This window comes from Pseudophryne corroboree, chromosome 4 (assembly GCF_028390025.1).
Source record: "Pseudophryne corroboree isolate aPseCor3 chromosome 4, aPseCor3.hap2, whole genome shotgun sequence".
Taxonomy (NCBI): Eukaryota; Metazoa; Chordata; class Amphibia; order Anura; family Myobatrachidae; genus Pseudophryne; species Pseudophryne corroboree.
The window spans coordinates 654,822,120-654,841,813 of NC_086447.1; the positions used below are offsets into that span (position 1 = coordinate 654,822,120).

The window sequence follows — 19,694 nt, forward strand, 5'->3', positions numbered from 1 at the left end:
ATTAGGGTGCTTTGGGGACCACGTTTGAGAACCTCTGCCATATGCATTATTATATTCAAATGCTTTCCTGCAAAATCTGCTATTGCTGCCATCATCCTATCATTGATACATATGGCATTTCCAAGATGTAATAATGTTCTTTTTGGAATTTTGCTGAATAAAATATTAGTTATGTAACTATTAAAAACGGTGTTTTTCTTTTTATTGGTGTTATTATTAATTGCATCTAATGCAGTGGTTCTCAATTTCTGTTTTTAGGACCCTGAACCATTCATGTTCTCCAGGTCACCTGGGGTTCTTTGAAATGTAACTTGGTAATACACATGAGCACCTTTTGGGTGACCTGGTAAATGTAATAATTATTTTGGGGGCCTCTAAGAGCTGAGTTTGAGAACCTTTGTTTTAATGGGAGTATTATGAAATGTGCGAGATAAAGTATGACACTTCTGTCGTTTTACAGCTTGTACTAGAATAAATTGCAGAAGCTGGTACTTCAGCTCTCCAAGATTTGATAATTCTCCCACATAAGCCTGGTACACACTAGATAATAGTGGTTGCTGCTCCGATCTGACAGTGATTGTCGAATAAGTGTGCACCCATAAATACTGAGTAATTCTTTGAAAAACAGCACTCTTATAGGCCCTACACACTGGCCGATTTTTTTGAAAGATATGAACGATCTTGTTCATAAATGAACGAGAACTCGTTCATATCTTTCAGTGTGGAGGCTCCAGCGATCAACGATGCGCGTCCCCGCGCTTGTTCATCGCTGGTCCCTCGTCGGCTGTACATGCAGGCCAATATGGACGATCTCGTCCATATTTGCCTGCACTTCAATGCAGCCGGGTGATGGGGGGAGTGAAGAAACTTCACTCCCCCCGTCACTGCCCCCCCGCCGCCAGGTCGCTCGTCGGGCAGGTCGGCGGCGGGTTGGCCAGTGTGTAGGGCCCTTTAGTTGTGATACAGCTTGAGAAATATACAGCTATATATTTAACAAGCTGTAAGTAAACACTTTTTTGTGTTTGAATCACAACTAGAAAGTGTTTTCTATATATTATGCTGCATCTACTTTATGCTGGCACCCTTGATAAAACAGTGGATGCTGTATTGCCCATTTTCTCTCGTTGGCTGTGGGGGTGGGAGAGAACAGGCACACACGCACATGTCCACAAGTACACCCTTAGAAAAAAATTATGAGTAAAGAAATATTTATCCACTGTCCACACATATGGGAGTGGGGGAAAACTTCAGTAGGCTACATCACCAGTATGGCGGTCAACTTGAAGTTGCCCACCTTGGATATTACACATATATATTTATTTATTTATTTATTTTAAATTGGGAGGGTAGTCATGCAGAATTTCATAAGGAAAATAATTGTTTGATTTGTTTTAACGTATCCTAATTCATTCTCGACTTAACCTACAGTCCCTGCAAAAGAAAACTCAAAGCTCGAGAATTGATAAAGATACGTTGAAATGAAGTACACTATTGTTTTTGTTATGAAATTCTGCATCTGTTTGATATAACTGCCCTCCCAGTTTAAAAAAACAAACAAAAAATGCATCCAATGTGGCAGACTTCAACATATATATTTGTGTGTGCAAATATATGTATGTGTGTGTGTATATATATATATATATATATATATATATATATATATGTGTTTATAAGTGCACAACAACATCATAATTCTTCTTGTTTGCTGTGAAATTACAATACTACAATAGAGCAGTGCAGTGTTATGGGCCCTACACACATGGCAGTGTTCCGCCGAGGTGCCCGACGGCCAATACGACCCCCGTCACCTGGCTCCATAGCTGTGCATGCTAATATGGAAGAGATTGTCCATATTGGCCTGCACGCATAAGCGACAGGGCACCAACGATGAATGAGTGTGGGGCTGTGCATCGTTGGTGCCTACACACTGATCGATATGAACGAGTTCTCGTTCATTAATGAACGTGAACGTTCATATCGTTCAGTGTTATCTGCCAGTGTGTAGGGCCCATTAGGTTTCCAGATCAATTACTTAAGAAATTGAGTATAAAGTATAAAGCATAACTTATTTGCTTGTGCAGTTGACAGCTGAATCCATGAAATGCAGTGTTATGAATGTTTAAAAAAACAAAAAAAACTTTTTATGGTTTAAAAGTTTGATTGGAGAGTGGACTAGGGGTTGAAAAATTTAAAGTCAAAGCAAATGTCTTGGTTTTCTTATCAATTAGCTGTATGTAAGCTAAGAGAATTTGGTGTGTTTCTTGTTTGTGTTTTTAACAGTTAATAACACACAAAAGCACTATTACAATTGATAATAACTTACCCTTGTCTGTCCTGTGTTCTTTCTGCACAAATTGTTACTATAAATTGTTAAAAGCAATTTTTTTTTTCTTCTTGTTTAGGATAAAATATGCAGAATTTAGCAGCTGAAGTAACCAGTAGCTTGCTGCGGTTTCCTGACGCAACAGTAAAAGCACTTCAAGAGGATGAAATAAGTTTAGATTCTGTTTTGCGTGCTAAGTTTGCTACTGGTAAGTGTGCTGTCACAGGTTAAAGATAAAAAACTTGTACAGGGAAGCAGTGTTTTTCATCTCATGGCTCAGAGCACCTTGTGATGGGTCTGGGACTGAGGGTCGACAGCACAAAGGTCGACACACTTTAGGTCGACGCCAATTGGTCGACACACCTTAGGTCGACATGGACAAAAGGTCGACAGGAACAAGGTCGACAGGAACAAGGTCGACAGGAACAAGGTCGACAGGAACAAGGTCGACAGGAACAAGGTCGACAGGAACAAGGTCGACAGGAACAAGGTCGACAGGAACAAGGTCGACAGGAACAAGGTCGACAGGAACAAGGTCGACATGGAAAAAGGTCGACATGAGTTTTTTATGTTTTTTTGGTGTCGTTTTCTTCGTAGTGTGACCGGGAACCCCAATTAGTGCACCGCGTCCCCTCGCTTCGCTCGCCATGCTTCGGGCATGGTGCCTTCGCTCCGCTACCGCTTCGCTCGGCACACTTTACCGTTCCAATCGTAGTCCACGTGGATCGTTAAGTATGAAAAGGTTAAAAAAAAGAAAAAAAATCGTGAAACTCATGTCGACCTTGTTCCATGTCGACCTAAGGTGTGTCGACCTATTGGCGTCGACCTTTGTGCTGTCGACCGGGAGTGCGAATACCCTTGTGATCACTCTATGGGCAGTATTCAGTTGAAGTTGGAACTGCTGTCTAGTTGGGAAGATGGCAGTTTCTGAGTTAAAGTCGAATTATGATTTGACCTATTCAATGGGTCTGGCGTTTTTCCCGCTGATGCGCGTGTTTTGGTGGGTTCGCGGCCAAATCCAGCAGATTTTAGTCTCGTTTTCGACAATGTCAATCTGGCTTTAAAAAAAAAAAAAAAGTCAGATTGACATTGTCTGAAATGGCCAAAACCTGCCAGATTTGGCCTCAAATTGAATACGGACGGAAAGGATCCAACATCAATCAAATACTGCCCTATAAGGTATTGTCATAAGCTCCCATTTCAGGAGTTGCAGTGATATGTGGAGCAAGAGAATGGGTAATACCTTTTTAGATGGATATTTTTAAAGTAATAATATGAACATACATTGAGGTAATGTGAACACTAAAATTACATTATTGAGAAGAAAATTGGATATGGACATGCATGACTAATGGCTGTATAACATTTTAAAGGGAAACAAATAAATATATAATCTTGCAAACAAATGCTCTCCCTCTGCGCTATTAAAAGATGAGACTGTATATGAGAATTGGAATAGGCTGCCGAATTCTGTTAAGTTCCCTTTTAGAAGGAACTAAATGTATGGAAATGTATAAAAATAGAGGAATGGGCGCCCTGGGGTCGTATTAACACCCAATATTCAATTAAACCCTTATCAGATTTTTCAGATATAACTAATCAATACCTTTGAACATAAAAATCATAGACATGTTCCACATTAAAATTTATTGTAAAAACACAGAGAAAATCACTGTCCGTGATTATACAGGGATAACAAGGAATCCTTCAACAATTGACAGCAAACAGTTGTTACACAGAGGACATGTAGATTTATCTTTACAGTCTCCGCCTTCTCCTTATTGTACATTCAGAGTTTAGCGTTATAAATATAGATAACCCTACATAAATATAGATAGGGGTTAATCTATATTTATGACGCTAAACTCCGAATGTACAGTAAGGAGGAGACTGTAAAGCTAAATCTACAACTTAAATATTGACAAGGCACATTCAAATATAATGGTGATGCATGGTGCAGTTGCGTGTCCTAGGATGTCATGTCGCAGCTTTTCCATAGGTAACGCCTGAGCCACATCTGAGAAAGTCAGAAGAGCCCAACACTACCCGGGCCCAAAATTAGAACTGGCTCTGCAACTGCTAAACCCACCAATATTGATCGTTCCAGGGCCTCCGTAGTGGCAAAACGCTGACTGGCCTGGCTGTGCTTCTATGTTTGCACACCTGGAGACTGCTCAGTGCACACTAGTGTGCCACGGCACAGTGGTTGAAAAACACTGTTCTAAGGTATTGATCAGTTATATCTGAAAAATCCGATAACAGTTTGATTGAATATTGGGTGTTAATACGACCCCAGGGTGCCCATTCCTCTATTGACTGACACACATACACACACACACACACACACACACACACACACACACACACACACACACACACACACACACACACACACACACACACACACACACCCCCTATATTGAACCGGAATTCTGTAATTTAGATTGATCACAAGAGACACAACCAATAAATATATTCTATGTTCATTAATTTGTTCATAAGTAGTAGTCTCAGTATGAATAGACCCTTCCGCAGTAAACATATGTCTAGTCACTATATTGACATTGACTATGTAGACACAATAGCCAGCGCTAGTATCCTGACAATGGGCCTAATTCAGATGTGGTTGGAGCTGCACCCTGTGCCGCAGAGTACCAAGGAAGCAGCAGTGATAGCAGCTCCAACCACATCTTTATCAAACCCTATGTTGTAATGCTACTTAAAGCTTTTTAACTGTGGCGTTCAAAAACATTTAACATGCTCGTAAAGCCGCATATTTGCGCTGGATATCTTGTCTACATAGTCACTTTCAGTGTAGTGACTAGAAATTCTAGCTACATCCCCCTTACAGGGCTGAACACTTCTGCCTTTGCAAGTCTGTTAGACAGTATCCACTGGTGTGCTCAGCTTGTGTATGTCTAGGCTAAAAATACTTTATTGTTGCTGTATATAGGTTGGAAAGCATCTAGCTTAACTCAAATGGTCTGTTTCTTAGGCCCCGTACACACTGGGTGAAAGCACAGGAGGATATAAATGATGATCTTTTTTGCAAGATCTAGTGTTCATATCATCCCGTGTGTATGGATGAACGCACCCGTGGGTTGTGCTCGTTCATCCATGATCTACTGAACATGGAGCTCAATGATAACCATATTGTTGAACTGTATGTTTGGGGAGTGCGAGGGATGACGTCACTGAACAATATTTCTCTTAAGTCCTAGAGGATGCTGGGGTCCACATTAGTACCATGGGGTATAGATGGGTCCACTAGGAGCCACTGGCACTTTAAGAGTTTGAGAGTGTGGGCTGGCTCCTCCTACCAGACTCAGTTTAGAAAATGTGCCCGGAGGAGCCGGTCACAGCTCGGAGAGCTCCTAGAGCTTCTTTAGTTTTATTTTTTTAAGCATTAGTTAGCCACAGGGAGGCTGCTGGCAACAGCGTCCCTGCTTCGTGGGACTAAGGTGGGGGGGAGTAGTGTCCGCCCTGAGGGGGTTTAAAGCCACTATCTCCGCTGCAGGACATTAGCTCCTGAGGGTGCTGATCATTAGCCGCCCCAGGCGACCACTAACTCCCGCAGCATGCCGCCACCCCCTTACAGAGCCAGAAGATTTTGGTGGCTAGTTAGTCACTGCCCCCCCTGGCAAGCGGGGAGCCGGTGTGAAGATGGCGGCAACAGGGTGGGAGAGCAGTACTAACTGCGCTCCGGGGCTCAGCGGTACATAGTGCGGCGCTGTGAGGGGCGCCCTGAGCCAGCGCTGATACCCTACACTGGCCAGCAAGCCTGTCAGGGACCCCGGGTGCACTGCCAGCAGAAAGCCTCAGGCCAGTATAATCTATGAAAGTGGGAAGCAGCACCATGTTCAGGGGGCGGAGCGCCTCCTCAGAGCGGACTCGGCAGCATTCAGCGCCATTTTCGTGCCTGCAGTTCCTATACACAGACGCTGACAGGGAGAGCTGTCCCTCCAAGCAACTCCAGCTATCCTGTGCGGTACCAGGGGGTTGTAAAAGGGGGGAGAGGCTGTGTAAATACTGGTAGTCCATTAAGGTACACCGTAAGCGCTGGGTAGTTGTTATATCTACCTCAGGAAGCGCTGTGTGGGGTTTGGCTCCAATTTCTGTGGCATACTTGGGTGGGAAACTGTCTGACATTTCCCTGTGTGTGGATGTTTATTATCTCCCATAGTCATGTCTAGGGACTCTATCATATGCTGCAGGGGATGTTTCCTCTCAGAGTCCATTTCATGTACACAGGAATGTAATGTCTTGTCCTATTGTTGAGCCTGAGTGGTTGTCCTCCATTAAGGGGATGATCTCTCAGATTTCTACAAGGGTAGCACATACTGAGACTGAAACTCAGGTGTTAAAGAAATCTATGGCGGTTTGGTCAGGTTCTGTTCCTATTCAAGCAAAATCCCCTAGCATGTTCCCAGACAAACATGCACTTGCCCAGATTATGCAAGATGACACGGATACTGACTCTTCAGTGATCGCGCTGAGACGGAAAAAAAGTGGGTCCCAGGGACCCCTCACTTTTAAAAATTGGGGTCCTACTGGTCCTTTTCTGGGTCCCATTGAAGTGAAGGTTCATATTAATCTCATTACCGATTCAAACATGAAAACACAGACTTGATTTGGACACTACAAAAGTGTAGCAGGAGGGGGGAAGTGACAAAGCCGCTGGGCTGTGTAGCATACAGACACTGCACCAGAGCTGTAACTAGACATTTTGGCGCCCTTGTGGCAGAAAGTGAATTGGTGCTCCCGGTCCTACACTGGAAAGAACAGATAATGCGCGCCAAAGGCGCGCCGCAAAAATGTAGGGGCGTGGCCACATAATAGTGACAATTCACATTACACCACACAGTAGTGCCGCTTATGCACATTGCACCGGGTAGAGCACATTATACACTTTGCATCGGGTACAGCACGTTACACACTTTGCGCCGAGTACAGCACGTTACACACTTTGCGCCGGGTACAGCACGTTATACACTTTGCGCCGGGTACAGCACGTTATACACTTTGCGCCGGGTACAGCACGTTATACACTTTGCGCCGGGTACAGCACGTTATACACTTTGCGCCGGGTACAGCACGTTATACACTTTGCGCCGGGTACAGCACGTTATACACATTGCGCCGGGTACAGCACGTTATACACATTGCGCCGGGTACAGCACGTTACACACTTTGCGCCGGGTACAGCACGTTACACACTTTGCGCCGGGTACAGCACGTTACACACTTTGCGCCGGGTACAGCACGTTATACACTTTGCGCCGGGTACAGCACGTTACACACTTTGCAGCCACCACCTCAGACCCCCCCAGACACAGCGATCACGGGTGTCAGCGAGGGAAGGTTGTATCCACAGTGATTGTGCGGAAAAGGGGGGGGGGGGGGGGATTGTGCAGGAAGGGGGAGCTCAGTCATTGCAGGTGTCACTGGAGGGGGTGTCCTGCCTGTGACTCACAACACCATATCGATATTAGCTTATCCAGCCTGTAGCAATGGCCCCCAGCAGCCGCATCTTACCAGCGCCGCATCACCCTCCCTCCCAATGTAATGAGCCAGGCGAGGAGCGGACAGAGCAGCAGAGTAGCCGCTGCCCCGCTCACTGTCCCGTCTGGCAGGCTGTGTGGACATTGCCTACCACTCGCAGCGTCGGCCCCGTATACCGCGGCAGCGCACAGACGGGTGAGGACAGGGAGGAGGACGGATCACACACTGACAGCGCATTGCCGTGCAGCGCAGCGCGTCCTCACCTTTAAATTCAAACCTCGAGTCCGCCCTGCAGCCGGCACAGAGAGCGCTGCTAAATCCCGTCTCAGCCCCAGCATTCGACTGCTGTCACCCGGAGCCCAAGGAGGAGGATTCAAGCTGCAGAGCGGGAAGAGAAGTCAGGACGGAGGCTGCCGCAGTGATTGGATGAGAGGAAACGCTGCCAGCAGTGATTGGTTGGGGACTCTGCTGGCTATGACTGGTTGAAGAGACGCGACGTGCAGCTGCCTGCAGTGATTGGTAGGGGAGTCACAGCGCGTCCCGCAGGACCCCCTCATTTTTCAAAACTGAGTCCCCCACTGCCTATAACGCGTAAAATACGCGTTATAGCGCGTTTTTGCGATCACTGCTCTTACACGGCAGACGGTGATGGGGACGGCATACCTCATGGTAGAGGCCATTAGAGATGTGTTAAGCATTACGGACACTCCACCTGAGCAGGTTGAGGAGGCTTACTTCACTGACCATAAGAAAGCCTCGCTGACCTTCCCTGCGTCTAAAGAATTAAACGCTATATTTAAAAAAAAAAAAAAAAATCCTGGGAAAACCTGGAGAAAAATTCCAGATACCAGAAAGGGTTCTGGTTGCTTTTCCCTTCCCTGAGTAGGATAGGAAAACATGGGAAAACCCACCCATAGTTGACGCATCTGTCTCCAGACTGCCAAAAAAGGTGGTTTTGCCTGTCCCTGGATCTACCGCGTTAAAAGAACCGGCGGATCGTAAGATTGACACTACGCTCAAATCCATATACACTGCTTCAGGAGTGGCGTTAAGGCCCACTATTGCCTGTGCATGGATTTCTAAAGCCATAGTAAAGTGGTCAGACACATTACTAGAGGGTTGGGATACAATGGATAGAAGTGACATTGAATTGTTTTTACGTAACATACAGGATTCTGCGGGGTTCATGGTGTAATCCATGAAGGACCTGGGTACGCTGACTGCACGGATTTCTTCCATGTCGGTCTCCGCTCGCATGGGACTCTGGCTACGCAAATGGTCTGCAGACGCAGAATCCAGGAGAAGTGTGGAGAACCTACACAGGTCAGGCTCTATTTGGGGAAGCATTGGATGCGTGGATTTCCACGGCAACCGTGGGTAAGTCGCCTTTGCTTCCCTCTGCTACACCTTCTACAAAGAAACCATTTTTCTCTGACGTCCTAGTGGATGCTGGGTACTCCGTAAGGACCATGGGGAATAGACGGGCTCCGCAGGAGACTGGGCACTCTAAAAGAAAGATTAGGTACTATCTGGTGTGCACTGGCTCCTCCCTCTATGCCCCTCCTCCAGACCTAAGTTAGAATCTGTGCCCGGCCCGAGCTGGTTGCACACTAGAGGCTCTCCTGAGCTTCTAGTAAAGAAAAAAAAAAAAAAAAAGGCAAATGGAGGTTTTGCCTTACAAGGGTGAGGAATTGTTTGGGGATGGTCTCTCTGACCTCGTTTCCACAGCAACAGCTGGGAAGTCGACATTTTTACCTCAGGTTCCCTCACAGCCTAAGAAAGCACCGTATTATCAGGTACAGTCCTTTCGGCCACAGAAAGGCAAGCGGGTCAATGGCGCTTCCTTTCTGCCCAGAGGCAAGGGAAGAGGGAAAAAGCTGCACCAGACAGCCAGTTCCCAAGATCAAAAATCTTCCCCCGCTTCCTCTAAGTCCACCGCATGATGCTGGGGCTCCACAGGTGGAGCCAGGTGCGGTGGGGGCGCGTCTCTGGAACTTCAGCGACCAGTGGGTTCGCTCACAGGTGGATCCCTGGGTTCTGCAAGTAGTATCAGGGATACAAGCTGGAGTTCGAGGCGACTCCCCCTCGCCGTTACCTCAAATCAGCCTTGCCTGCTGCTCTCAGAGAAAGGGAGGTAGTACTGGCGGCAATTCACAAGCTGTATCTTCAGCAGGTGATAATCAAGGTACCCCTCCTTCAACAAGGACGGGGTTACTATTCCACAATGTTTGTGGTACCGAAACCGGACGGTTCGGTGAGACCCATTCTAAATTTGAAATCCTTGAACATTTATATAAAAAAGTTCAAGATGGAATCGCTCAGGGCGGTTATTGCAAGCCTGGAAGAGGGGGATTTTATGGTGTCATTGGACATCAAGGATGCTTACCTGCATGTCCCCATTTATCCACCCCACCAGGAGTATCTCAGGTTTGTGGTACAGGACTGTCATTACCAATTCCAGACGTTGCCGTTTGGTCTGTCCACGGCACCGCGGGTATTTACCAAGGTAATGGCCGAAATGATGATGCTCCTCTGAAAGAAGGGAGTCATAATTATCCCGTACTTGGACGATCTCCTTATAAAGGCGAGGTCCAAAGAGCAGTTGCTAGTCAGCGTATCTCAGGAAGTGCTGCATCAGCACGGCTGGATTCTGAATATCCCAAAGTCACAGCTGATTCCTGCGACACGTCTGCTGTTCTTGGGCATGATTCTGGACACAGAACAGAAGAAGGTCTTTCTCCCGGAGGAGAAGGCCCAGGAATTATCTCTGGTCAGGGACCTCCTGAAACCAAAGCAGGTGTCTGTGCATCACTGCACGCGAGTCCTGGGAAAGATGGTAGCTTCTTACGAAGCAATTCCCTTCGGCAGGTTCCATGCAAGGATCTTTCAGTGGGATCTGTTAGACAAATGGTCTGGATCGCATCTCCAGATGCATCGGTTGATCACCCTGTCCCCGAGGGCCAGGGTGTCTCTGCTGTGGTGGCTGCAGAGTGCTCATCTGCTCGAAGGCCGCAGATTCGGCATACAGGACTGGGTCCTGGTGACCACGGATGCAAGCCTCCAAGGTTGGGGGGCAGTCACCCAGGGAAGAAACTTCCAAGGACAATGGTCGAGTCAGGAAACTTCCCTACACATAAATATTCTGGAACTAAGGGCCATTTACAACGCCCTGAGTCAAGCAGAACCCCTGCTTCAAAACCAGCCAGTTATGATTCAGTCAGACAACATCACGGCAGTCGCCCATGTAAATCGACAGGGCGGCACAAGAAGCAGGATGGCAATGGCAGAAGCCACAAGGATTCTTCGATGGGCGGAGAATCACGTGCTAGCACTGTCAGCAGTGTTCATTCCGGGAGTGGACAACTGGGAAGCAGACTTCCTCAGCAGACACGACCTCCACCCGGGAGAGTGGGGACTTCATCCAGAAGTCTTAAAGCTGATTGTAAATCGCTGGGAACGGCCACAGGTGGACATGATGGTGTCCCGCCTCAACAAAAAGCTAAAAAGATATTGCGCCAGGTCAAGGGACCCTCAGGCGATAGCTGTGGACGCTCTAGTGACACCGTGGGTGTACCAGTCGGTGTATGTGTTCCCCCCTCTTCCTCTCATACCCAAGGTACTGAGGATAATAAGAAAAAGGGGAGTAAGAACTATACTCATTGTTCCGGATTGGCCAAGAAGAACTTGGTACCCAGAACTTCAGGAAATGATCTCAGAGGACCCATGGCCTCTGCCGCTCAGACAGGACCTGCTACAGCAGGGGCCCTGTCTGTTCCAAGACTTACCGCGGCTGCGTTTGGCGGCATGGCGGTTAAACGCCGGATCCTAAAGGAAAAGGGCATTCCAGATGAAGTCATTCCTACGCTAATAAAAGCTAGGAAGGATGTGACAGCAAAACATTATCACCGCATATGGCGAAAATATGTTGCTTGGTGTGAGGCCAGGAAGGCCCCAACGGAGGAATTTCAGCTGGGTCGATTTCTGCACTTCCTACAGTCAGGAGTGACTATGGGCCTAAAATTGGGTTCCATAAAAGTCCAGATTTCGGCCCTGTCTATTTTCTTTCAAAAAGAACTGGCTTCACTGCCTGAAGTTCAGACGTTTGTTAAGGGAGTGCTGCATATTCAGCCCCCTTTTGTGCCTCCAGTGGCACCTTGGGATCTCAATGTTGTGTTGAATTTCCTAAAATCACATTGGTTTGAGCCACTTAAAACCGTGGAACTAAAATATCTCACGTGGAAAGTGGTCATGCTGTTGGCCTTGGCTTCGGCCAGGCGTGTGTCAGAATTGGCAGCTTTGTCGTGTAAAAGCCCATATCTGATTTTCTCTGACGTCCTAAGTGGATGCTGGGGACTCCGTCAGGACCATGGGGATAGCGGCTCCGCAGGAGACAGGGCACAAAAGTAAAAGCTTTAGGATCAGGTGGTGTGCACTGGCTCCTCCCCCTATGACCCTCCTCCAAGCCTCAGTTAGGTTTTTGTGCCCGGCCGAGAAGGGTGCAATCTAGGTGGCTCTCCTAAAGAGCTGCTTAGAGTAAAAGTTTTGTTAGGTTTTTTATTTTCAGTGAGTCCTGCTGGCAACAGGCTCACTGCAACGAGGGACTTAGGGGAGAAGAAGTGAACTCACCTGCGTGCAGGATGGATTGGCTTCTTAGGCTACTGGACACTAGCTCCAGAGGGACGATCACAGGTACAGCCTGGATGGGTCACCGGAGCCGCGTCGCTGACCCCCTTGCAGATGCTGAAGAGAGAAGAGGTCCAGAAATCGGCGGCTGAAGACTTCTCAGTCTTCATGAGGTAGCGCACAGCACTGCAGCTGTGCGCCATTGCTCTCAGCACACTTCACACCAACGGTCACTGAGGGTGCAGGGCGCTTGGGGGGGCGCCCTGGGCAGCAATGAAAGTACCTATGCTGGCTAAAAATACATCACATATAGCCCCTGGGGCTATATGGATGTATTTAACCCCTGCCAGGTTGTCAGAAAAACGGGAGAAGAAGCCCGCCGAAAAGGGGGCGGGGCCTATTCTCAGCACACAACGCCATTTTCCTACACAGCTCCGCTGCTAGGAAGGCTCCCAGGCTCTCCCCTGCACTGCACTACAGAAACAGGGTTAAAACAGAGAGGGGGGACACTTATTTGGCGATATTATTATATATTAAGATGCTATAAGGGAAAACACTTATTATAAGGTTGTCCCTGTATAATATAGCGTTTTGGTGTGTGCTGGCAAACTCTCCCTCTGTCTCCCCAAAGGGCTAGTGGGGTCCTGTCCTCTATCAGAGCATTCCCTGTGTGTGTGCTGTGTGTCGGTACGTGTGTGTCGACATGTATGAGGACGATGTTGGTGAGGAGGCGGAGCAAATTGCCTGTAATGGTGATGTCACTCTCTAGGGAGTCGACACCGGAATGGATGGCTTATTTAGGGAATTACGTGATAATGTCAACACGCTGCAAGGTCGGTTGACGACATGAGACGGCCGGCAAACCAATTAGTACCTGTCCAGGCGTCTCAAACACCGTCAGGGGCTTTTAAACGCCCATTTACCTCAGTCGGTCGACACGGACACAGACACGGACACTGACTCCAGTGTCGACGGTGAAGAAACAAACGTATTTTCCATTTGGGCCACACGTTACATGTTAAGGGCAATGAAGGAGGTGTTACATATTTCTGATACTATAAGTACCACAAAAGAGGGTATTATGTGGGGTGTGAAAAAACTACCTGTAGTTTTTCCTGAATCAGATAAATTAAATGAAGTGTGTGATGATGCGTGGGTTTCCCCCGATAGAAAATTATTGGCGTTATACCCTTTCCCGCCAGAAGTTAGGGCGCGTTGGGAAACACCCCTTAGGGTGGATAAGGCGCTCACACGCTTATCAAAACAAGTGGCGTTACCGTCTCCAGATATGGCCGCCCTCAAGGAGCCAGCTGATAGGAGGCTGGAAAATATCCTAAAAAGTATATACACACATACTGGTGTTATACTGCGACCAGCGATCGCCTCAGCCTGGATGTGCAGCGCTGGGGTGGCTTGGTCGGATTCCCTGACTGAAAATATTGATACCCTTGACAGGGACAGTATTTTATTGACTATGGAGCATTTAAAGGATGCATTTCTATATATGCGAGATGCACAGAGGGATATTTGCACTCTGGCATCAAGAGTAAGTGCGATGTCCATATCTGCCAGAAGATGTTTATGGACACGACAGTGGTCAGGTGATGCAGATTCCAAACGGCACATGGAAGTATTGCCGTATAAAGGGGAGGAGTTATTTGGGGTCGGTCCATCGGACCTGGTGGCCACGGCAACAGCTGGAAAATCCACCTTTTTTACCCCAAGTCACATCTCAGCAGAAAAAGACACCGTCTTTTCAGCCTCAGTCCTTTCGTCCCCATAAGGGCAAGCAGGCAAAAGGCCAGTCATATCTGCCCAGGGATAGAGGAAAGGGAAGAAGACTGCAGCAGGCAGCCCATTCCCAGGAACAGAAGCCCTCCACCGCTTTTGCCAAGTCCTCAGCATGACGCTGGGGCCGTACAAGCGGACTCAGGTGCGGTGGGGGGTCGTCTCAAGAGTTTCAGCGCGCAGTGGGCTCACTCGTAAGTGGACCCCTGGATCCTACAAGTAGTATCCCAGGGGTACAGATTGGAAATTCGAGACGTCTCCCCCTCGCAGGTTCCTGAAGTCTGCTTTACCAACGTCTCCCTCCGACAGGGAGGCAGTATTGGAAACAATTCACAAGCTGTATTCCCAGCAGGTGATGATCAAAGTACCCCTCCTACAACAAGGAAAGGGGTATTATTCCACACTATATTGTGGTACTGAAGCCAGACGGCTCGGTGAGACCTATTCTAAATCTGAAATATTTGAACACTTACATACAAAGGTTCAAATCAAGATGGAGTCACTCAGAGCAGTGATAGCGAACCTGGAAGAAGGGGACTATATGGTGTCCCTGGACATCAAGGATGCTTACCTCCATGTCCCAAGTTGCCCTTCTCACCAAGGGTACCTCAGGTTCGTGGTACAAAACTGTCACTATCAGTTTCAGACGCTGCCGTTTGGATTGTCCACGGCACCCCGGGTCTTTACCAAGGTAATGGCCGAAATGATGATTCTTCTTCAAAGAAAAGGCGTCTTAATTATCCCTTACTTGGACGATCTCCTGATAAGGGCAAGGTCCAGAGAACAGTTGGAGGTCGGAGTAGCACTATCTCAAGTAGTTCTACGACAGCACGGGTGGATTCTAAATATTCCAAAATCGCAGCTGTCTCCGACGACACGTCTGCTGTTCCTAGGGATGATTCTGGACACAGTCCAGAAAAAGGTGTTTCTCCCGGAGGAGAAAGCCAGGGAGTTATCCGAGCTAGTCAGGAACCTCCTAAAACCAGGAAAAGTGTCAGTGCATCATTGCACAAGGGTCCTGGGAAAAATGGTGGCTTCTTACGAAGCGATTCCATTCAGCAGATTTCACGCAAGAACTTTTCAGTGGGATCTGCTGGAAAAATGGTCCGGATCGCATCTTCAGATGCATCAGCGGATAACCCTGTCTTCAAGGACAAGGGTGTCTCTTCTGTGGTGGCTGCAGAGTGCTCATCTACTAAAGGGCCACAGATTCGGCATTCAGGACTGGGTCCTGGTGACCATGGATGCCAGCCTGAAAGGCTGGGGAGCAGTCACACAAGGAAAACATTTCCAGGGAGTGTGATCAAGTCTGGAGACTTCTCTCCACATAAATATACTGGAGCTAAGAGCAATTTACAATGCTCTAAGCTTAGCAAGACCTCTGCTTCAAGGTCAGCCGGTATTGATCCAGTGGGACAACATCACGGCAGTCGCCCACGTAAACAGACAGGGCGGCACAAGAAGCAGGAGGGCAATGGCAGAAACTGCAAGGATTCTTCGCTGGACGGAAAATCATGTGATAGCACTGTCAGCAGTGTTCATTCCGGGAGTGGACAACTGGGAAGCAGACTTCCTCAGCACGACCTCCACCCGGGAGAGTGGGGACTTCATCGGGAAGTCTTCCACATGATTGTGAACCATTGGGAAAGACCAAAGGTGGACATGATGGCGTCCCGCCTGAACAAAAAACTGGACAGGTATTGCGCCAGGTCAAGAGACCCTCAGGCAATAGCTGTGGACGTTCTGGTAACACCGTGGGTGTACCAGTCGGTGTATTTGTTCCCTCCTCTGCTTCTCATACCTAAGGTACTGAGAATTATAAGACGTAGAGGAGTAAGAACTATACTCGTGGCTCCGGATTGGCCAAGAAGGACTTGGTACCCGGAACTTCAAGAGATGCTCACAGAGGACTCATGGCCTCTGCCGCTAAGGGACTTGCTTCAGCAAGTACCATGTCTGTTCCAAGACTTACCGCGGCTGCGTTTGACGGCATGGCGGTTGAACGCCGGATCCTAAGGGAAAAAGGCATTCCGGAAGAGGTCATTCCTACCCTGGTCAAAGCCAGGAAGGAGGTGACCGCACAACATTATCACCACATGTGGCGAAAATATGTTGCGTGGTGTGAGGCCAGGAAGGCCCCACGAAGAAATTTCAACTCGGTCGATTCCTGCATTTCCTGCAAACAGGAGTGTCTATGGGCCTCAAATTGGGGGTCCATTAAGGTTCAAATTTCGGCCCTGTCGATTTTCTTCCAGAAAGAATTGGCTTCAGTTCCTGAAGTCCAGAAGTTTGTCAAGGGAGTACTGCATATACAACCCCCTTTTGTGCCTCCAGTGGCACTGTGGGATCTCAACGTAGTTCTGGGATTCCTCAAATCACATTGGTTTAAACCGCTCAAATCTGTGGATTTGAAATATCTCACATGGAAAGTGAGCATGATGTTGGCCCTGGCCTCGGCCAGGCGAGTGTCAGAATTGGCGGCTTTGTCTCACAAAAGCCCATATCTGATTGTCCATTCGGACAGGGCAGAGCTGCGGACTCGTCCCCAGTTTCTCCCTAAGGTGGTGTCAGCGTTTCACCTGAACCAGCTTATTGTGGTACCTGCGGCTACTAGGGACTTGGAGGACTCCAAGTTGCTAGATGTTGTCAGGGCCCTGAAAATATAGGTTTCCAGGACGGCTGGAGTCAGGAAAACTGACTTGCTGTTATCCTGTATGCACCCAACAAACTGGGTGCTCTTGCTTCTAAGCAGACGATTGCTAGTTGGATGTGTAGTACAATTCAGCTTGCACATTCTGTGGCAGGCTTGCCACAGCCAAAATATGTAAATGCCCATTCCACAAGGAAGGTGGGCTCATCTTGGGCGGCTGCCCGAGGGGTCTCGGCTTTACAACTTTGCCGAGCTGCTACTTGGTCAGGGGCACACCCTGGCTGAGGAGGACCTGGAGTTCTCTCACTCGGTGCTGCAGAGTCATCCGCACTCTCCCGCCCGTTTGGGAGCTTTGGTATAATCCCCATGGTCCTGACGGAGTCCCCAGCATCCACTTAGGACGTCAGAGAAAATAAGAATTTACTTACCGATAATTCTATTTCTCGTAGTCCGTAGTGGATGCTGGGCGCCCATCCCAAGTGCGGATTGTCTGCAATACTTGTACATAGTTATTGTTACAAAAATCGGGTTATCATTGTTGTGAGCCATCTTTTCAGAGGCTCCGCTGTTATCATGCTGTTAACTGGGTTCAGATCACAGGTTGTACAGTGTGATTGGTGTGGCTGGTATGAGTCTTACCAGGGATTCAAAATCCTTCCTTATTGTGTACGCTCGTCCGGGCACAGTATCCTAACTGAGGCTTGGAGGAGGGTCATAGGGGGAGGAGCCAGTGCACACCACCTGATCCTAAAGCTTTTACTTTTGTGCCCTGTCTCCTGCGGAGCCGCTATCCCCATGGTCCTGACGGAGTCCCCAGCATCCACTACGGACTACGAGAAATAGAATTATCGGTAAGTAAATTCTTATTTTCCATATGGACAGGGCAGAATTGAGGACTCGTCCCCAATTTCTCCCAAAGGTGGTATCAGCTTTTCATTTGAACCAACCTATTGTGGTGCCTGCGGCTACTCGTGACTTGGAGGATTCCAAGTTGCTGGACGTAGTCCGGGCCCTAAAAATCTATGTTTCCAGGACAGCTGGAGTCAGTAAAACTGACTCGCTATTTATCCTGTATGCACCCAACAAGCTGGGTGCTCCTGCTTCAAAGCAGACTATTGCTCGCTGGATCTGTAGCACGATTCAACTTGCACATTCTGCGGCTGGACTGCCGCATCCTAAATCTGTAAAAGCCCATTCCACGAGGAAGGTGGGCTCTTCTTGGGCGGCTGCCCGAGGGGTCTCGGCTTTACAACTTTGCCGAGCTGCTACTTGGTCGGGTTCAAACACATTTGCAAAATTCTACAAGTTTGATACCCTGGCTGAGGAGGACATTGAGTTTGCTCATTCGGTGCTGCAGAGTCATCCGCACTCTCCCGCCCGTTTGGGAGCTTTGGTATAATCCCCATGGTCCTTACGGAGTTCCCAGCATCAACTAGGACGTCAGAGAAATTAAGAATTTACTCACCGGTAATTCTATTTCTCGTAGTCCGTAGTGGATGCTGGGAGCCCGTCCCAAGTGCGGACTCTCTGCAATACGTGTATATAGTTATTGCTTAACTAAAGGGTTTTGTTATGAGCCATCTGTTTAATGAGGCTCATTTGTTCATACTGTTAACTGGGTACAGTTATCACAAGTTGTACGGTGTGGCTGGTATGAGTCTTACCCTGGATTCCAAATCCTTTCCTAGTAATGTCAGCTCTTCCGGGCACAGTTTCCCTAACTGAGGTCTGGAGGAGGGGCATAGAGGGAGGAGCCAGTGCACACCAGATAGTACCTAATCTTTCTTTAGATGTGCCCAGTCTCCTGCGGAGCCCGTCTATTCCCCATGGTCCTTACGGAGTACCCAGCATCCACTACGGACTACGAGAAATAGAATTACCGGTGAGTAAATTCTTATTTTTTTTCAGCTGTGTCTGAGTCCTTTCAGACCGCTAAGGCAAAGTCCAAGCCTCCTACCACCACCTTTAGAGGTGGTCAGGCAAAAATCCCAAAAGCCTGCATTTACAGGCTCCCAGGACCAGAAACCTGCTTCTGGTTCCTCAAAATCCTTAGCAAGACTGTGGACCACACAGCGTGGAGGACGGCCTGGTGGGTGCGAGACTCGGACGTTTCAGCCACGTCTGGGTGTCGTCTGGCCTGGATCCCTGGGTACAGGATATTGTGTCCCAGGGGTACAGACTGGAGTTTCAAGAACTCTCATCTCACCGATTCTTCAAATTAGGCTTGCCAGTGTTACAGGAAGCCATCCCAAAATTGGAAAAGTCGCAGGTTATTATCCTGGTTCCACCTCATATGCAAAACAAGGGTTATTCACTCTTTTTCGTGGTACCGAAATCGGATGGTTCGCGCAAACTGATTTTGAATTTGAAGTTGTTAAATCCTTATCTGAGGGAGTTCAAATTCAAAATGGAGTCTCTGAGAGCAGTGATCTCTGGTCTGAAGGAGGGAGAGTTTCTGGTATCCTTTGACATCAAGGATGCATAACTCCACATTCCGATTTGGCCGCCGCACCAGCCTCATCTCAGATTTGCACTGTTAGACAGTCACTATCAATTTCAGGCACTGCCATTCGGCCTCTCCGCAGCACCAAGGGTGTTCACCAAGGTGATGGCAGAGATTATGCTTCTCCTCCACAGACAGGGGGTGAACATAATCCCATATCTGGACGATCTGCTGATAAAGGCATTGTCCGGGGAGACGCTGTTGCAGTCCATTGTTCTCACGACTCATCTACTCTGGACAGGGTTGGATCCTGAACCTTCCAAAGTCGCATTTGGAGCCGACAAGGAGATTGTCTTTTCTGGGGA

At 48.1% G+C, this 19,694-nt stretch overlaps 1 protein-coding gene across 2 annotated transcripts in view; it reads left to right on the plus strand.

The window, feature by feature from the left end:
- The window catches only part of AHCTF1 (AT-hook containing transcription factor 1), a 648,646-nt gene that overhangs the window by 2,095 nt on the left and 626,857 nt on the right, over positions 1-19,694 (plus strand). For both annotated transcript variants that reach the window (XM_063917783.1, XM_063917782.1), the window contains exon 2: positions 2,403-2,531. In XM_063917783.1, the coding sequence (XP_063773853.1) occupies positions 2,411-2,531 (121 nt within the window). In that variant the 5' untranslated portion in view covers positions 2,403-2,410. The remainder of the gene's footprint in view (positions 1-2,402; positions 2,532-19,694) is intronic.